General features: G+C 31.3%; 1 protein-coding gene across 1 annotated transcript; it reads right to left on the bottom strand.

Moving 5' to 3' along the window:
• Positions 1-9,349: 9,349 nt before the first annotated feature.
• On the bottom strand, positions 9,350-10,582 carry LOC136980065 (uncharacterized). Its single transcript, XM_067276109.1, has 4 exons — positions 10,298-10,582; positions 9,944-10,121; positions 9,634-9,793; positions 9,350-9,497 (listed from the first exon to the last, which is right to left on the bottom strand). Exons 1-4 carry the CDS (start codon positions 10,392-10,394, stop codon positions 9,402-9,404), a joined length of 531 nt encoding a protein of 176 aa, XP_067132210.1. The 5' UTR covers positions 10,395-10,582; the 3' UTR covers positions 9,350-9,401.
• Between the last annotated feature and the right edge of the window lie 6,974 nt (positions 10,583-17,556).

The following is a 17,556-nucleotide window of genomic DNA, read 5'->3' as shown; positions in this document are numbered from 1 at the left end:
TCTGATTCAGGTTTCAAAGAATAATGGTGAAATCGAAACTTAACTTTTAGCATTATAAATTATTTTTGCCTTAATGCAAATTAACTGCTTTTTGGCAACATTCTATTTTTTTTAATTAAAATTTATTTTTAAAAAAATTATTGTTTTCTTTTTTGCGTGTAGTCTTCATTTTATCAATTTTATTGGATTTGGCAATTTGACTCAAGAAATGGCCGCTAGTGTTGAGGTTGGCATTCTCGGTCAAACACTAGCCAGCGTTTCGTTTCGTGTGCACACTTCATTTTTTATTTTTTGAAAACAAACAAGAATTTATTTTCAAAAATAATTACAGTGTTATACTAGCTGCGTAATTGATGTTACGCTCATACGGGGTATTATCGTTTGCATTTATATCTTTTCATATTTTCAACAAATAATTACACAAGATCATATTTTTCCACGTTTTTTTTCAAATTTCACGCCATGCAGTTTCGTTTTCCACATTTTAGCTAGTTATTAACTTGTATTTTAGTTTTTATTTGATGTTTAACCAGTGGCTGGAGTTGGTAGGATGCGTGCTGCACACTTGGAAGTTTTAAACGAGTGTTAACGTTTCGGTTGGCAATAGCAATAGATATGCATGTTCCCCCTAAATCTGAATTTTAATCTTTACACAGAACGTTTGAAAAACACCTCCATATTTGTTTTTTTATGTGTGAAGCTTAAACAGAAATTTACGCCGCGGAAAATATCCAGTTTACTTAGCCAAACACTTCAACGTCATTAATTAATTTCTTTTATAAAAATTTGAAACAAGTAAAATTTTAAAACTTTTTTTTTTACAGATTTGTGAATTAAATCTTAATGAAAAAGTAAACTTAGAATATGCAATAAAACATGTTTTAATTTTCATATTTCCGCACATTCATCTTTATTTTTCGTAGTCATGAAAAGAATCGCTTCGACCGCCTGTTAAACATACGCATCTACCGTCTACGCATTTTCCACGTGATTTTTAATCACTCGCGCAGCCTTTACATCCAAGTGCTTCCACCATTGACAAAGTCGCTAAAGTAAGCAATACAAAATTTTATCAAATAGTAAAATATATGCATTTTATATGAACAATATTTCACGTGTTTGTGAGATGAGATGACGGATTACTTATCTATCATCATACTTGAGACAAGAAGAATTAGAAGGAATCCAAAGGTCTTCGTTTTTAACAATTCTTTCTTCCTACAAGTGCAAAAATAATTAAGTGTTAAATTATGTGTATTAAATGACAAATTTTTTAATTCACTAGATATTATTCGGTTTTACAGAGTAAGCGCTAAATATACAAATTTCCGGGATCTTCTGATGTGTTTTAGACCACTTTACACCTCACTATAATTTAACTGTAGTCATTGGCTTTTATACGCTGTATTGTGTACAAATTAAATTTAATTAAATAATGTGCTCATGAGATCAGTGGGCTCATGGATCAACATCTGCCTCTGTTGAAGGTATATATGGCCGACTTGCCAGACTGGCCTGTTAAACACGCGATAAGCTTAGCGGAGAGAGCGACGTGATTCCCGATCATCGCGCGATCGCCAAAAAAAAGTTTGATAACTTTTTATTTTTTTCCTCCGGCCCAAAAGTAGGGTACCGTTGAACGCCGTCTCGATCCCCCGAGTTCAAATATATACTCAAAGTTTCGAAATTCCATGGGTGGTAATCTATAGTACACCCTAAAATATAAAACATTTTTTAAGAATTTTATGGAAAAATTGGAAGTTTGTTTGGCTAATTTTGGCTACGGAATAATTTTTGAATTAGTTTTGCTACGTTTGGCTACGAAGATAATTATGTAAATTCAGATCGTCACAACCAACCGAATATGCAAATAGTTAACAAACAGCAGCACAATAATGAGTGACATACCATAAAAATAAGTTTCTCGATTAAAGTAATAAGTTTCTAGATTTAGTGTTGATATCATGACAGAACTACAATGAAGTTCGTCAATAACAAGATACGAGATTTGTTGCGTTCATTTCAAAAAGCAATATGTTAATATCGGATATGTTAATACACCAAAATTTATAGCAGAATAAACTTGTATGTTTATATATTTTTAAAAATTTTATATTTTAATCAGCTGCACGTGGATTCTGTACACTTGTCACGGTAAAATTGACATCCGAACTTGTGCTGTACACGCGCACCCTTGAGCTGAAAGAATTAACGGTACGTCTCAAGATAATTGCTATACAATTTATTAGTGTATATTGTATGAATTAGAATACCGTATATATTATTTTCTATTAGTTGACTGAAGAGGGGCAAAATGCCCGAAACGAGTGAATGTACCCGTAAATAAGACCTCGTCTCAACTAATAAAGGTGGAAAAAGCCAGGAGTTTGATAAATAACACGGTCTTGTGTTCAATGCTCAATTACTTGTTTATATTTGCAGCGCGAATAAGAATTAATGAGAAATGTAAATTGAATAGTTGTTCACAATAGATACTTGTCAATAATATTCACAGAATATTCGCTTTCTTTCTAGCATAGCTTCTGAACAGAAATGTATCTGATATTAATTAAAGTTTCGTATACGCATATTCTGTAATCAGAGAGTAGAAAATGGTAAACAGAAACGAAAAGTATATGAAATTTTAAAACATATTCTTTATTAAAGCAGAGAAACTAATCCCGTTTCGGATTCAGAATTTCCCTTTTTCTCTCACACTCAGAATTTTCTGTCACGTTTTTTTTACTTCTATCTGGTGTTTGAGTTTTCTCTTTGTCTGCTTGCACTATTTCCATTCATTCGTATTTACATCGAATTGTCTTAGACTCTAAGACGAAATTAGTAACATAAAGAGAAAATGTTTAGTCAAACAATTGAAAAGCTTATCCTTTCGGCAGATACTTGTAGCTGGATTTAATTGGTGAATATAAAGTATTACTGTTACTTTACGAGGTTAATTAAATTAGGTCGGAAAAAAGCCTGGATTTATTGAAACGAAAACGATTGTCTTTTTTAAACTGAAGGATGGAAGAAGGCGAGAGTGAAGTGGAAAAACACTATTAACACTATGTTGAAAATCCACACTAATGATACTTTTAATTTACTAAATTCATTTCAGGCGACGAGAACGACCACAAAGTGAAATTTTCAAACGTAAACTTCAATCCTTATCCCGTGGAATATAAGAAAGATTATCTACTGTCCATGTGTTTGGAGTTTTTGCAACTCGAGACTTGTAACGCCATGTTTTTCGTCACCATCGTAAAGCACGGAAAAAAAGAAGCATGAAGCCTGCAAAACTTTGTAAGTTTATTTGAAAGACATTTAAAACGAAAATGTTGTAAACCGAAACATACGAAGAAATGGAGGAATTTTCTATTTTGATATTCGTTAAAATACGTTCTAAATTGTTTTCAGTAATTACGACATAAAAATAATGATGAAAACATCTCGAAACTGCAGCATCGATAAATGAGCTTACTATTCTTCTCTGGAAAAAGATGCTTTTAAGAGGATGAAAAACGGAAACAAGAGTCAACCGGGAAGTATGTACACATGCGGCAATTTACCAAACATGTTCAAACCGGTATGGATTAAACGTATTAATTTTGCACATTCGAATTACTTAAAAGTTAACTCTTGACTTGATTTCAGGGATTTTTTGACGTGTTGGTCGAGGTTAAAACGAATTTAGCCACGATATCTTGCTACAAATTGTCAATCGTGGAGGTGAAAGGCTGAAGAAAATTAATGGTAAAAGAATAAATATAAAAACTTATACGTACGTTTTTTTAAATTTCGAAAAATAAAGCTACATGTTATAATGGTGTGTGTTAAAAATTTAAATTTATGATAATAAAGTAATGACGTAATCTGAATTTACGGAACAACTTTTACTTTTAGTGTGTCAATCTTGTGTGTATATCGATGATTTCGGTTCTATTCTATGCCCTCTTCCTGCTATTTAATTTATTTAATTTATTTTAAGTCTAGGGATTTGCTTCTGTTTTTGTAATAATTTCCTTAGTATATATTCAGTATTTTCCTGTAACAAACGTGAATGATTTGATTGTAATTACTATCGTTACCTTTTGACAAATAGTCATTAAGTTGTTTTTTGTAACGAACTGCTTCGACACGACATTGATACTAGGCAATCGTTATCTGTTTTACTCAAAATTTTAAGAATTAAGATAATTTGAAAGGTAATCTAATTGAGCTCCTAAATCCAGCAGCAACACATGGAACACAGTGATGAAAGTGATAAGAAGTGATGTTAACTGTTGTTATTTGTTGTCACTTGGTAAACTGAAAATACTGTCTTTTGTTACTTCTAATAAAATTTAGATTAAATACTGCTAATTAACGAATATTCGATTTATACAACTTACACTTTTTAATTGTTTTAAGAAACGAAATCTTTTACCAGTTTTTCGTTTTCATATTTATCAATTTATCCTGTTATATATTATTTTGTTTGTTTATTTTTTCTATATGTACTGTATATTTACGTGTTATTTATTTATTATTTATGAAGATCCTTTAGTTTACTTGTTCACATTTAATTTTATCCGCTCAAAATTCACCAAGAATTTCAATGTCTTAAAATATTTTATATCTACAACTTATAAACTGCAAATATCTACCGAAATATGCCTTCAATTGAAAACGACTCTTATATTTTAAAGTTTATTATTTTCGCAGGGGCCTTTTGAATTAAAGAAATTAAGTCAATTATTCTTTGTGGGGGAGACAGAGCTAACTGTACGTTTTCAAATGGACCTCCAATTTTCTATTTTAATTTTTTGTATTCTTAAATTCTTAATTGAAGAATAATAACATTTTATTTTAAACAATTTATAAGAATAACATTCATTTAAAAGAGGAAAGCGAAAAAAACATTTATTAGTGTGTTTTTATTTTTGAAAGTACTAAAGAGAATTTTTTTTAATTATAACTTAAAAAGTAACAACAAATGCCAAAAATACACAATTTCCATTATACATTTCCACTGTCTCCCACCCATCAGACTGTCTTTCCTGAATCTGGAAAACAGAGTTAAACACAACCTATAAGGTTAATGTGAGCCTAGGTATACAAAAATGGCGGCGCTTCCGATCGCCATCTTGTTTGCACATTTGCGTGTGCAAACAAGATGGCGACCGTCGACAATAACCTAAACGCGCCTATATTTAAACTTTTTTAAAACTAAAACATTTTTAAAACTTAAATTTGCTACTTACTTTTTCCCCTGCTTTTGGTTACTTTTCCTACTCTTAAACCAGAAACGAAAAATAAAAAAGTCATCACACTACCTATAAATTCAATCGATGCATGGACGAAGTGAATTACGAGGTGGTTCGAACAAAATTTACCTGTATTGTACATAAATTTTACTCCTCTTAAGAACTGTAGTCTTACGATTCACATCTCTCGCCTTTTCATGTACGATAGGCAGCGTCTCCACAGAGGGTGGCGATCCACGGCCACCTAGCCTTCCATGTGTCGTTCACGTTGTTTTTCGGGTCGGAAATCACTATTACATATCTTTGGTTATGACAAATTTAACACGTTTAACACATATTTACACACTTTTAAACAAATTTAACACATTTACACACTATAAACGCATATTTAAACCACATATAAACCATTTACAAAATTTTTATGACTTACACAATGTTAACACACCTTTAATACACTTTTATGACATTTAACACGCATTAAACACATTAAGTACACGTTTAACATACTAATTACCATTGACAAACTTTCCTCCTCGATAACTTTAGAATTCGAGTAAATTGTACAAACTTTAAAAAAACACAGACACTTTTAAAAAAATTAACAACGCGAATAATCCGTCTACATCGTAACCAAAATTCGAAATTCACATCATTCCTCATGTTTCTTGAAAGGAATTTTTTGATGGATATTTGCGTACGAAGGCATCATTACTATCAGCGCCATCTACATTTCTTTTCTAAAAACACTTGCCATCGAGGTTACCGGAAGCGCCGCCATTTTGTATACCTACGCTCACATTAGCCAAATAGAACACGAGGGATAGAAAGAATAGGGTCAGTTGACCCCGAATAACTACATACGAACTTCCGATATAAACCGGAAATCAGGCTATTTCAATTCAATGGATGACCGTCACGGCTCTGTTTTTAAAGGAAAACAATGTATTCACTTCGCATTATTGCTTTTGGGAAAAATGAACCCGAACGAACCGAATTCGAGTTTGGCAAAATCATCGGTTTCTTCTTATCACCAGATAAATAACAAATAGTATCAAAATCAAGATATTCTTTTCGTAGATTGAGACTTGTCTCCAAAAATTTTGTAGGTGTCCCAAAAGCCACAATTACTTTACTTGTGCTGGAGTGAAATTTAGATAAAGAATTTGTAAAACTAGTGACGTATAATGAAATTAGTATTCCAAAGCATACAAGGAAGAAATATTTCATTGTCTAGAGTAACAGGCAGCGAGGGCGAGAAGAAAGCCACACGATTTAAATCAAACAATAACGCTGTTTAAACAACTTTCAATTCAATTTTAACTTATCTGTGTGGAAATTATGTGTTTTTTTCTATTTTAAAAACTAAAAATGTATGATGTTTAAAATGAAGACGTGTGATAAGTTGATCTAACAAAAGAACAATATGCTGCAAGGAATGTGATGGGTTTGACGTTATCGACAATACCGTTTGGCTGGCCACCGTCTTCATTCTTCCTAGCTAAAAGGTTAAATAACAGACTCGCTGCGTTTATTTTATCAACTATTATATAAATTATTTACATCTTCTCATATACTTTAAATCGTATCAAAATTACATATAATAATCGAATACAACCTAAATGCTAAGGTTACGTTAATAGTTGTAGTGTGTTGTTAGGGTGGGCCGAAATGGGAAATAACTTGTATGACGATTTTGTAGATTAAAATTATTACGAAATATTTAAGAATTTTCTCTTTTCTCGTCTTTCGTAAACAATAAAACTCTTCACTTTTGCAGTATATATATCTGCCAAAGCTAATTTCCCTATAATAGGGGGAATCATTTTATTTACCCCGCACTTTTAGTCTAGCTCTGATTTTTTTTTGTATAAAGATTGATTCTGTTCTCAAATAGACACTCTCGTTTGTTTTCTGTCGATTGAATTAGTACGTAGCATTATTTTTACTAATCGTAATTCTGAATATGGTAGGGAGAAAGTAAAGACGACGCACTTTCGTCTTTATATTTATTGTTAAAAAATTAAAAATTTATATAAAGTTACATAATCGTTTCATTTCTAATAGCATCATTAAGAGTTTCACTTATCTCCACGCTTTTTTGACTAATTAGCACTCTGTCAGTAGTCTGTACAATTATATTTGATTTAGAACCATCATACTTCAGTTCTAACGCCTCGTAGAAGTAAAACAGACTGACGTTTGTCGATTAAATAAAATTAAATCTATTGTTCGATTAATTTAAAAACAAAAAAGAAACACGTGCTTTAAACTACACGAAATGAATAGTTTGTGAAGAACGATACAGGGAAAAAGAGAGAGGATTAGCCAAAAGACTGCACAATATGCTGGTGTTAAAATTAATACAAAGGTAGAAAAAAGGAGGAAAGAATATATGGAGGTAGGAAGAATGAAAGGAAACGAGAAAAAGAGTTTCGTGGATGGAGATTGAAAACCTTGCGGGATATTTAATGGTATTTCGTATTCAGTGATCAAAACAGAAGAAACTAAACAGAAAGAAATGACAAAAACTAAAGTCTCGGATTTCTCTTCGGTCCCTCTACACAAGAGAACGGTGAAAGTGAAATTGTGAAGTACAGTGAAAATCTCAATGAGTGAAACACTTTGCGATTATCCCTATACAGTGTATTTTATCTTCTTATATTTAATTACATAAACTACATCATGAGAGGAGCTGTACGGTCCAAGTTTGGTATTTTAAAAGTTAAATCGAAACACTTACTGAATTGTTGCAGCTTACTGTATTTCGAAAGCACAGAATTAACGAATGTTCTGGCTGTTTTTATATTAAGACTCTTTACAAATCTGCAATTATTATATTTTTGAACAAATTTTTCGAGTTCTGGAAATACCGAGAATAGTCACCAGTCACCGAAAGAATAACTTCGGAGTAATCTTATTCAGACATTACTATGAGTGCGTGTGTCACGTGAGTAATAAATTTGTAAATAATAAAAACAATGCTTTTTAGGCTATACACTTATGCATATTGTAGAATGTGCAATTACTAATAATAATGGCACTTCTCTCAGTGCCAGTATATCAAATTTTAAGTCCTTCAATGTTATATTTAATTCAGAATTCCTTCTCATAATCTTACAGTATTAGTCTTTTAAGGAAAAATTTATTTTTAAGCAAGTTGTCTATCGATAAATTTATTTTATTTTCACTTTTAACTAATAATTTTGAAAAAGCATTTATAATTATGAACTTCAAACACAAGTATTGTACCCGTATATCAGAAATTGTACTGTTTAAATATATATTCAAAATTCATTAGTCGAGAAGAGCATTTAAAAGTCTTGACGATTCTCATTTCTAGCAGGAACGAAAATCTTCCAGACTTTATATAAAATGATCATTCTGCCGTGAAACAAAACATATAATGTCTTTATTGTTAAATAAAAACATAATTAAAAGTTTTATTTTGAATTGCTTTCTTAATAAAGTGCATTAAACACAACCTATAGCCTATTCTTTACTCCTGCTGAAAAAATGCACTAATTTCGCGTAAAAATTCTGGACTCTTAAATGAAAATACACAGAAATTACTTTAGAAAATACATCTTCAATTAAGTAACTGGAGAAATTTGAAAATAAATATACGTATACGAATACTGTACGCTACATGTGTATATAAACACATACACATATAGAGTTCGATTATTGACGACTTTTATGATTAGGTTCTTTATTTTAACTTATAAACTGATAGTTTAAAAACAATTCCCTTTTCGTTTCTCGCCGTGACCGTATAAGCTCTGCAAAGTGACAGCTGTTCGGTTTGTTACTAATAAGTCATATTACTAATATAACATTAATAATATATTATTATTTATTATATCAATTGGTGGCAATTTTGTAATATTTATGTTGACTGTAGTTAATAACAAAAGTTCTGTATTTGTGAGAGTTTGTTTCTCTTCCCCGCATGACGAAGTGTGCTTAACTGAAGAAATAATAAAATTAATATTCCGGGGCAAACCAGGAAGAAGTGTTTCATTGTTTCGAATAGAACAAAAGATAGAACGAGAAAGCCACGTGATTGCAAATTTGTAAAATAAACGGAAGTACGCATTACTTTCATTTTTGCAGTGTCAAGTTACTTTATTCCTGGAAACAAGAATATAGTATTTATTAAAATTCCACTTCTTTAAATTGATAACAAGACAGAATCTCGTCGTTCAACCGGTCTTTTCTCGCTCGTAATTCCATATAGATGTCGTAGCATCCCTAAACATTCAAAGAAAATTACATAAAAATATTCGAAAATTAGATAAAAATATTACACAAAAATTACATAAAATTACATAAAAATATTCGAAATATTAAAAATTCTTGCTGGAAGTTAATTGAATTCATGTCTTACCGGACTGAAAACTTTTCCTAATGAGATACAGACGTGCATAGGTCCCGGTGGAATCGACTTTGGCTGTGGCTGATACATATTTTTTCGGTTACAAAATTCTGTGGCTTCCGAACCCATACATTCCCTAATTTTATTGTAGGCGCTGTTCATAGTTATTGGCCTGAAAAGTCCATTCTAATCTTTATACATGAATTAATTCGAAATTTTATAACAACTTTCCAGTCGTTATAACATAGCTAATAATTTGATTTAATTTTATTATAGTATTCTAATTTAAAATAATATCTTAAATTAAATTCTGTAAACATACATTTCATAAACTCTTTCGTGCTTCTCTTGGCCGCATTTTACCACAATCAAATAGAATAAAGCACTGCATGGCACGCTTTCTAAAAAATTCCAATCTAACGAAATATTAACTGGCATTTCCTTGATTGGATATGGTTCAAACTTTACGTTGGAATATTCTAATTTTCTCTTTTCATCGTCTACAAAAGATACAAAATGTTACCGACGATGTCATCCTAGATTAATGCAATATTACAATAGAACGGCAACGTCGTGTACAAGAATTTCACGTATTTCAATAAATTCAAAATTATATTTTCTTGACAAATGCTTAGAATTATTTAATTATTAATAAGAAATTCAAATACGCACTCACCGCAATAGGAAGGTTTGTAGGAACCATCGCAACACTTTTCCCACGAAAATTGGATTAGGGTAAGAAAGAAGATCGAGGCGAATGTCATGCATGCCATCTTATAACAATCCTGTCGGGAACGAGTTCAATTAATACTTATAATTCGGTTTCTATTGGCCCGATCTGTTATGGGGAGAATGTTTGCCGAGCAACAGATGCTGATCGACGCAGTATGCAAATTTCACTTGTTCGTATTCTTGTAATCAATCCGCGTATTATCTGATAAATGAATTTTAATTTAATTTTCATACTGTGATAAATACAAACATTTACAAATATTTAGCATAAAAACGAATTAAGTATATTTTAATTAATATAAATGTACGAAAAAATGAAATGTAACGTGAATGTTCGTCACGTATAATTCAAATTCCGGAAGTCGAACATTAGCATTCGTGTTTATTCAGCCGTAAAAAAGGAATAATTTTGATATCTTCCAGTTTAAAACATTAACGGACGAAATTCTTACCGGAAGAGTACAGTACATTCAAAGTCATTTGTAGTGTATATCGATATTATTGAAATATTGTTAAATCTTATACAAAATGTTTTATCGTTTCGTCTCCGAGATTTGTGTTGTCCGTTACTGAGGTCATCTGTTATTCATTCATATTTGTATTTATCTAAGGTGAGGATTTTTGTTCTCGTACGGAGTTGTTGATTTTATAAACTGCAAACTGTTTGAATTAATTTTTTACCGACTGACCACGGTGTCCTTTCAGCGTGCTGGTTAACGACTAAATTGTGTCGACTTATTTTGAGAGCGAAAACAAACAGGTAAAAGTGTACGATTGGTTATTTTAGCTAATTGTGGATAATCAAACTCGAAAGGGTTCGGCGATGTATATGCGAAGCAAACAAATATATCAAATACTCGATTTATGCAGAAATTATTGTTTCTAATGTCCTTCGGGACAATAAAAACGATAGTTTATGTGTAAACAATATTTGGTTATTGAAAGCAGGCCTAAAATCAGGCGGATAATGAAATAAACTTGATTTGCACGCGTAGAAATATTCAAAAACACTTTTAATTACAAAAAATAACTATTTAAAGTTATATGTTTTTTATAATTAACGAATTATTATAATTAAAAGTAAAATATTTTATTAAATTTACTAATTTGTTCTGTTATTAATTCAGGTTCATAAATCTACGTGGCATTTATTTAATGATGATAATCACCGATTAGAGTACACAGCAGACGACCATCTGCTAGACTCGAAATCGTTCCGGGTTTGTTCATTATAAAAGTTAGATTGGTTTATAACATCGCGTATTCTCCAGATACAGAGAGAAGACATTTACGGATGAGTATTTTCTATTATTTGTGTGTTGTTTTCGAGATTATAATTAAATTTTATATAACTAATATTTAAAAAGTTGTTTATATTTTAATTTTCAACCGGTATTCGTGTATATAGGAAATTAGGAGATCATTGTAAACAGCCATGCAGAAAGACATGATGTTCGACGGTCTTGCTCTTTTCGTTCCGCTTCCAGGTAAGAGTCTCATTATTGCACGATCCAATTTTTTTCCATCACAGTTAGAAACGAATTATTTTTATTATCGTTAATTATCATTAATTAATGATTTATTCATTTTCTTAACTTAAGAATTTTTGAAAATGTTTTCAGACTATGTCGGTGCCGCTTCGGCTCAGGGATTTTCTCCCATCGGAAAATTTTGCTCGAGTATTTGTAACTTCTTTGGCAGTACCCCGGCGAAAGACATCGACATGCCAAAACGCCCGGCCGAGTGAGGATGCAATTGCGATTGTTTATCCACTACCCATTTCTCGCAAACCCAACAGAGCCAACGACCGAAGCACATACCAAGTCTTCATACATAAACATGTGACCCTTGGCAACACGAGTTTTAATTTTGGCTACGGAACAAGAAATAGCTTAGTTCGGGATATGCTTCTTAACATCAAATAAAATTGTATTCATTGAATGGTTTCAATTATATTTACGTGTTTTCTTCCTAGTAATTGTTTAATTGATGTTAACAAAAAAATAAAAAATTAAACATATTACAAGAGTAGAACGTGATAGACATAATTTCACATCATTCTAAATAGTTGTTTAAATCATGTGTGAATAATCATTGAAAAATAATGAAATTTATTTCTAGATTTTATAAAATTACTTTCACTTATCTCAGATATTGAATTTCAATAGTGTAGAAAAATTTATTCGGGGCATTATAATCTCTTTAAATAAACTCTCTAAATATCATTGCTTATTATAAATCCAAACGGGAAGCAATGCCACTGTGTGTCATACAAATTTCTATTTCCTATTGTCGCACACTTTAATCCGTTTCATTGATAAATATACTTTGTTCTATATTTATCAGTTTGATGCGAAATTTTTGGATCTAAGTAAAAATTCAACAACGAGTTGCTGAACTTTCCCGGCAAGAATATTTAAAACTACGTGTGGGACTATCAGTTATGATATTTTATTTAAAAACACTTAATATTACTAATTATTATATAATAACATATTACACATTGGCTATTACAATATTAACTATTTGAAAATCCCCATCATTGTAGTCCAGATACTTTTTAATTATTTAGGCCACGCGAGTGGCCGCGCGGGTGAGCGAGCGTATTCGGATAGAGGCGAGTGAGACAGCGTTGAAAGCAAGACACTCAAATACTAGGTTAACAAAACAAATACCCGTACATTTTTTGTTAGGATCTACAGGATAACAGTAGCGAGACAGTTAGGATATGAAATAATATAACAAATGGATATGAGAGCGACGTTGACGTGTTCGCGAGAGAGAGTTTACATGAACTCTCGCGTTGTGATAAATACCTTAAATCGGAAGAGAACCGCACAAAGTTGAAGTACAGTTATTGATGGAAGGTACGAAAGTCCGGAACAGGAGTAGGACGTAGACTCTGGAAACAGAGATAAATCCGTTATCGAGAGGTGTTCAGTATGAGGAAACACAAAGTTCCACAGTGGAGACACGATATTCGTTGTACGACGGCAGGCAACGACAGTCCTTACGGACTGGGTGGTGACTTTTCGCATCGGGTAGATTTTAAACAACGACTGACTCTTCGGCTGTCAATTACGATATTAGAACGATATCGCCCGGCCAAGAGGTCAACAGATCACGGGAATGCGTTGATTTGGCCGTTGCGAAAGTGTAAATGCAGAATTTCTCAGGTACATGACAGCAATTATCGAACAAGGATGACGAATCGATCACCAATTTTTGTTAAAGTTCGTATTTTCTCGCATAAAGTGTACTAACAATCGTGTGCTTTCACACTCAATTGTCAATACGTTTCAAGGTTTTCATCGTTCTCTCATTGAATCGTTATACAGCTTTATGACATTGTAAAAATCATTTTGAGTCGAAAAAATAATAAATAGTGTACTTTACATTAAAATAATGTTAGACACTTAGAGAAAAACCATGGAAAAACACATCATTTTAAAATCTATTTAAATATAATACACGGTATGTTAGGTTATAGACACGTGGATTTTTTCGAATAATTTTCAACAGAAGAAATCAAGTTAGTAAGAAAATTAGAAAAACGAATCCTAAAAAATTTCATAAAACTACGATAATACAGTGATATCATTAATAATAATAATAAAATAATCAGTGAAATGGCCGTTACACTTTTAAGAAATTCCATTTGCACAGATCTATTGAAGATAATAAAATTTTTTTCAATTCGTATCAGAATTAAATCTGTTATATAATTCTAGAGGTTCAGATTAACCGTTAATATGCCACAAGATATACGAGTATTTTATGTGCACGGTAAAAAGTACGTGCTTCCGTTATTCGTATATACTATACCATACACCGAATCTCATAAAATTTTATGGCTTAACAAAATATTGTCATAGACAATGAAATTATATTAATATTTGTTTTTAAATTATGGTTTTAGCCAAAGGCGTTAAATATTAAATTCGCAAATTTCCATCACATTTTAATTATGTAAAAAGGAACAGCAGCACGTAGCAAAGTCAAAAAATTCTGAACATTCCTAATTAATTGAACACGGAGAGGCATTAACGCCTTTGACAAAATTATATTATATAATAGTATAGCTGATTCTTGATACAGTAAACTAACAAGAAAGGGGCTATAGACGGGTAATGCTAATTACCAGTCGAAATCAGTGTCATAAAGCTGTATTACCACACTCTCGTATAAAAAGAACGATCATTTACAAACCGAACGTTAAATTGGATGTAAGAAGACATTCAAGCAGCCGACATTATAATAAAAAACAGAAAGAATCACTACACTTGAAAGCAGTATATGAAGAATAATTGCCAACGTGTTGTAAGCAGGTATTTCACTCATTCCATAAAATCGGCAAATTTTATTTATTTTGTTCGAAATCTGTTATGTGAATCAACTGTTTCATAATATCAAATTTAGTTTCCACTATATTAAGTTAAATTGTGAAATGTACTCTAAACAGCGAGTCGCAGTCATTGTTTAAATACCTGCTAACAATTCTGAAGTTATGAGAAAAGACATAATAAAGTGCAGTCTACAATAAACTATGATATCTTCGCCGATATCATACCATTGCTTCTCAGTCAAAATTTGTGTTTGAAGGTCAATACTGTATCCGCACATATGTAAATCACAATATATAAACATAACTATAACATATAATTGATATTTAAAACAATAAACACTTCATTTGTTTAAAAATATTGATTAATTTTTCCGCTTTGTGAGCTCTAAGAAGGGTTCCTAATAACTCATTATAAGTTTGTCCAAACCCACAATGGGACTACCAGATGTGGAGAACCCGACCTATGTCGACAGATAACGCCGGAAAATATCTACGCTTTTTTGAGCCATCTGAATTCCATCCCGGGACTCCCAGAAAGGTATATGAGTCCCCTAGACAGGGAGCCAGGGTGCCACCTCAGCCACTGGGATATCTGGCCCTGCAATTATATATTTAGTATATAATTAAAGTGCTTTACTTTGTATTATGACAATTTTCTACTTCAAATTTATTGTTCTGAATCACAAAGTATTTATTATTTTTGCCAGACTTCGGTGAAACATCATCATAAACTCATTGTCTATTATAATCATTCAGATCATTTTTGTTATTAAATATTTATCAATATAAATTATGTATATATATAATTTTAGAAATTTTATAGGATGCATTTTATATAAGATATAGTTGTAATAATTTATTTCAAATTCACCTGAAAATAATTATAAAATGAAACTGTAATTAAAATAACCCATAAAAATTTGTGTTATAATCGAAAAACGTCTGACTTTTTTTCCAGATAAAGCATGCAATCTTTTAGAAACTGTAAAAGTTGTCAATTTTAAATAAATTTTGGCATTATTAAGGCTATAGAAATTTATAATGTTTTGCAATGATACAAATGGATAGGTATAAAAATATTTAATCACTATGACAAAAGAGTAATCAAAATACTTCTTACTTTTAATTATAAGCTGAATCGTTAATTCAGTTATTTTCCAAATGTATAAATAATTAAATTCCAATACGCTCCATTCTACACAATAAAAGTTATTGCTATTAAAGTAATAAATCCACAATAAGAGTATTTTTTCGTGGAACTTTCATATCCGTCAATTTATACGTAAGTAGGAATCATACAAACCAATTAAATTTAAGTGTTTTGCTGCGTTTTGTGTATATATACTGCATGAAAAATGTTTACATTATAAAAATTTACAGTTTGTCTGCTGTTTACAATCAGTATGTGGATAATTTCTCTCACACGTTTTATTAAAGTTCTTGATTACCTCTTTAATAATAACTTTATTACAAATTTTAATAATAATTTTTCATCTGCAATGGCAATGTTTGGTAACCTAATTGTTTATCTTCTATTTCCTTCTGTACTACAACAGATTTGTCTTTCTTCTATATTTTTATACTTTTGGCCTCTGCACTGGTAGCTTTCTTTTACTCGTTTCCTTTTGCGCGCTGCTGGCTTTCAAGAATTCAGGCTAACAGTTCTTTAACATTTTAGTTCGAGGGGAAGATAATATTGCCGATTAATAGAAATTTTTTTCAGAACAAGACACTATTGATCACTGCTAGAATGGTAACTAGAATGGCACACTACTAGCATTTGTTTCGTTAGCTTTGACAAGAGCAATTAACAATTATTCTTATACTAGTAAGAAAAATGTTTCGTTAAGATTGGTAAAACACGTTCTGTATTTTTACTTTAGAAACATCACACGCATAAGAGTTTCTCCATTTGTTGAAATTATTATTAGACTGCAATTTTGAAATTCCAGATTAATACATTCGCACTCTCGTCATTCTGTTCGTTAGTCCTTCGTTAATCTCGAGAACAGAGTTAGATACAAAAACATCGAAACGAGAAACGAAAATCTTATTTTAAAACTGAACTATGATTAAACATCGCGACCGAACAATGTAGTAATATTGCAATAAGTAATTGCTGGTTTTCTCCTGTGTTCTAGAGAAATAAAGACAACTTATTTCAGTGTAAAATTTTTATTTAGCTATAAGATCGATACTTAAATTTTATTAAAGGAATTTCTGAGTATTCTTCTTATTTTCTGAGCAAGTAATAAACTAATTACTCTCTATGCTAAAGTACCAAACGTAACTCTGAATCGCTGAAAACTCATCGTCTTCTCATAGAAGTGTTCACATTTCTGTTGAACTTTTTTGCAAGTAAACTTCAGATACTTGCTAGCACAATTAAGCAGATTTCTATAAATTAGACCAAACATTGAAATTCGGCTTGTATTGGGGAAATAAGCGTGTCGATATATCAGCGATCTGCCATGGAGGATCGCATTTCGGGAAAATTTTATGGAAAACTCTTCTATTTAGGTGTCAGACAAGTGAAGAAAGCCCTAAAATCTTCAGCTCACCAGTTCGCCCGTCATACGTCAACTTACTCCCAGTATTCAGTGGTTTTACCATTTGGTCATTGGTGGGCTCGATTTTTATCGAAAATACCTACACACATATTTTCGGTACTTTTAAATGATTAATTAATTTACTATTTAACCTATACCATAATAAAAATTTATTGGAGTGTCTTACAGATATTCAGAACTAAATATTTGAGTATTAATTTTTCTCTGTTAATTTATATTATTTAATTAAATTTAATTTGTACACAATACGGCGTATAAAAGCCAATGAATACAGTTAAATTATAGTGA

This window comes from Centruroides vittatus, unplaced genomic scaffold (genome assembly GCF_030686945.1).
Source record: "Centruroides vittatus isolate TY-2023 unplaced genomic scaffold, ASM3068694v2 contig_663, whole genome shotgun sequence".
NCBI classification, from domain to species: Eukaryota; Metazoa; Arthropoda; class Arachnida; order Scorpiones; family Buthidae; genus Centruroides; species Centruroides vittatus.
This window is presented reverse-complemented; position numbering and strand designations above follow the sequence as displayed.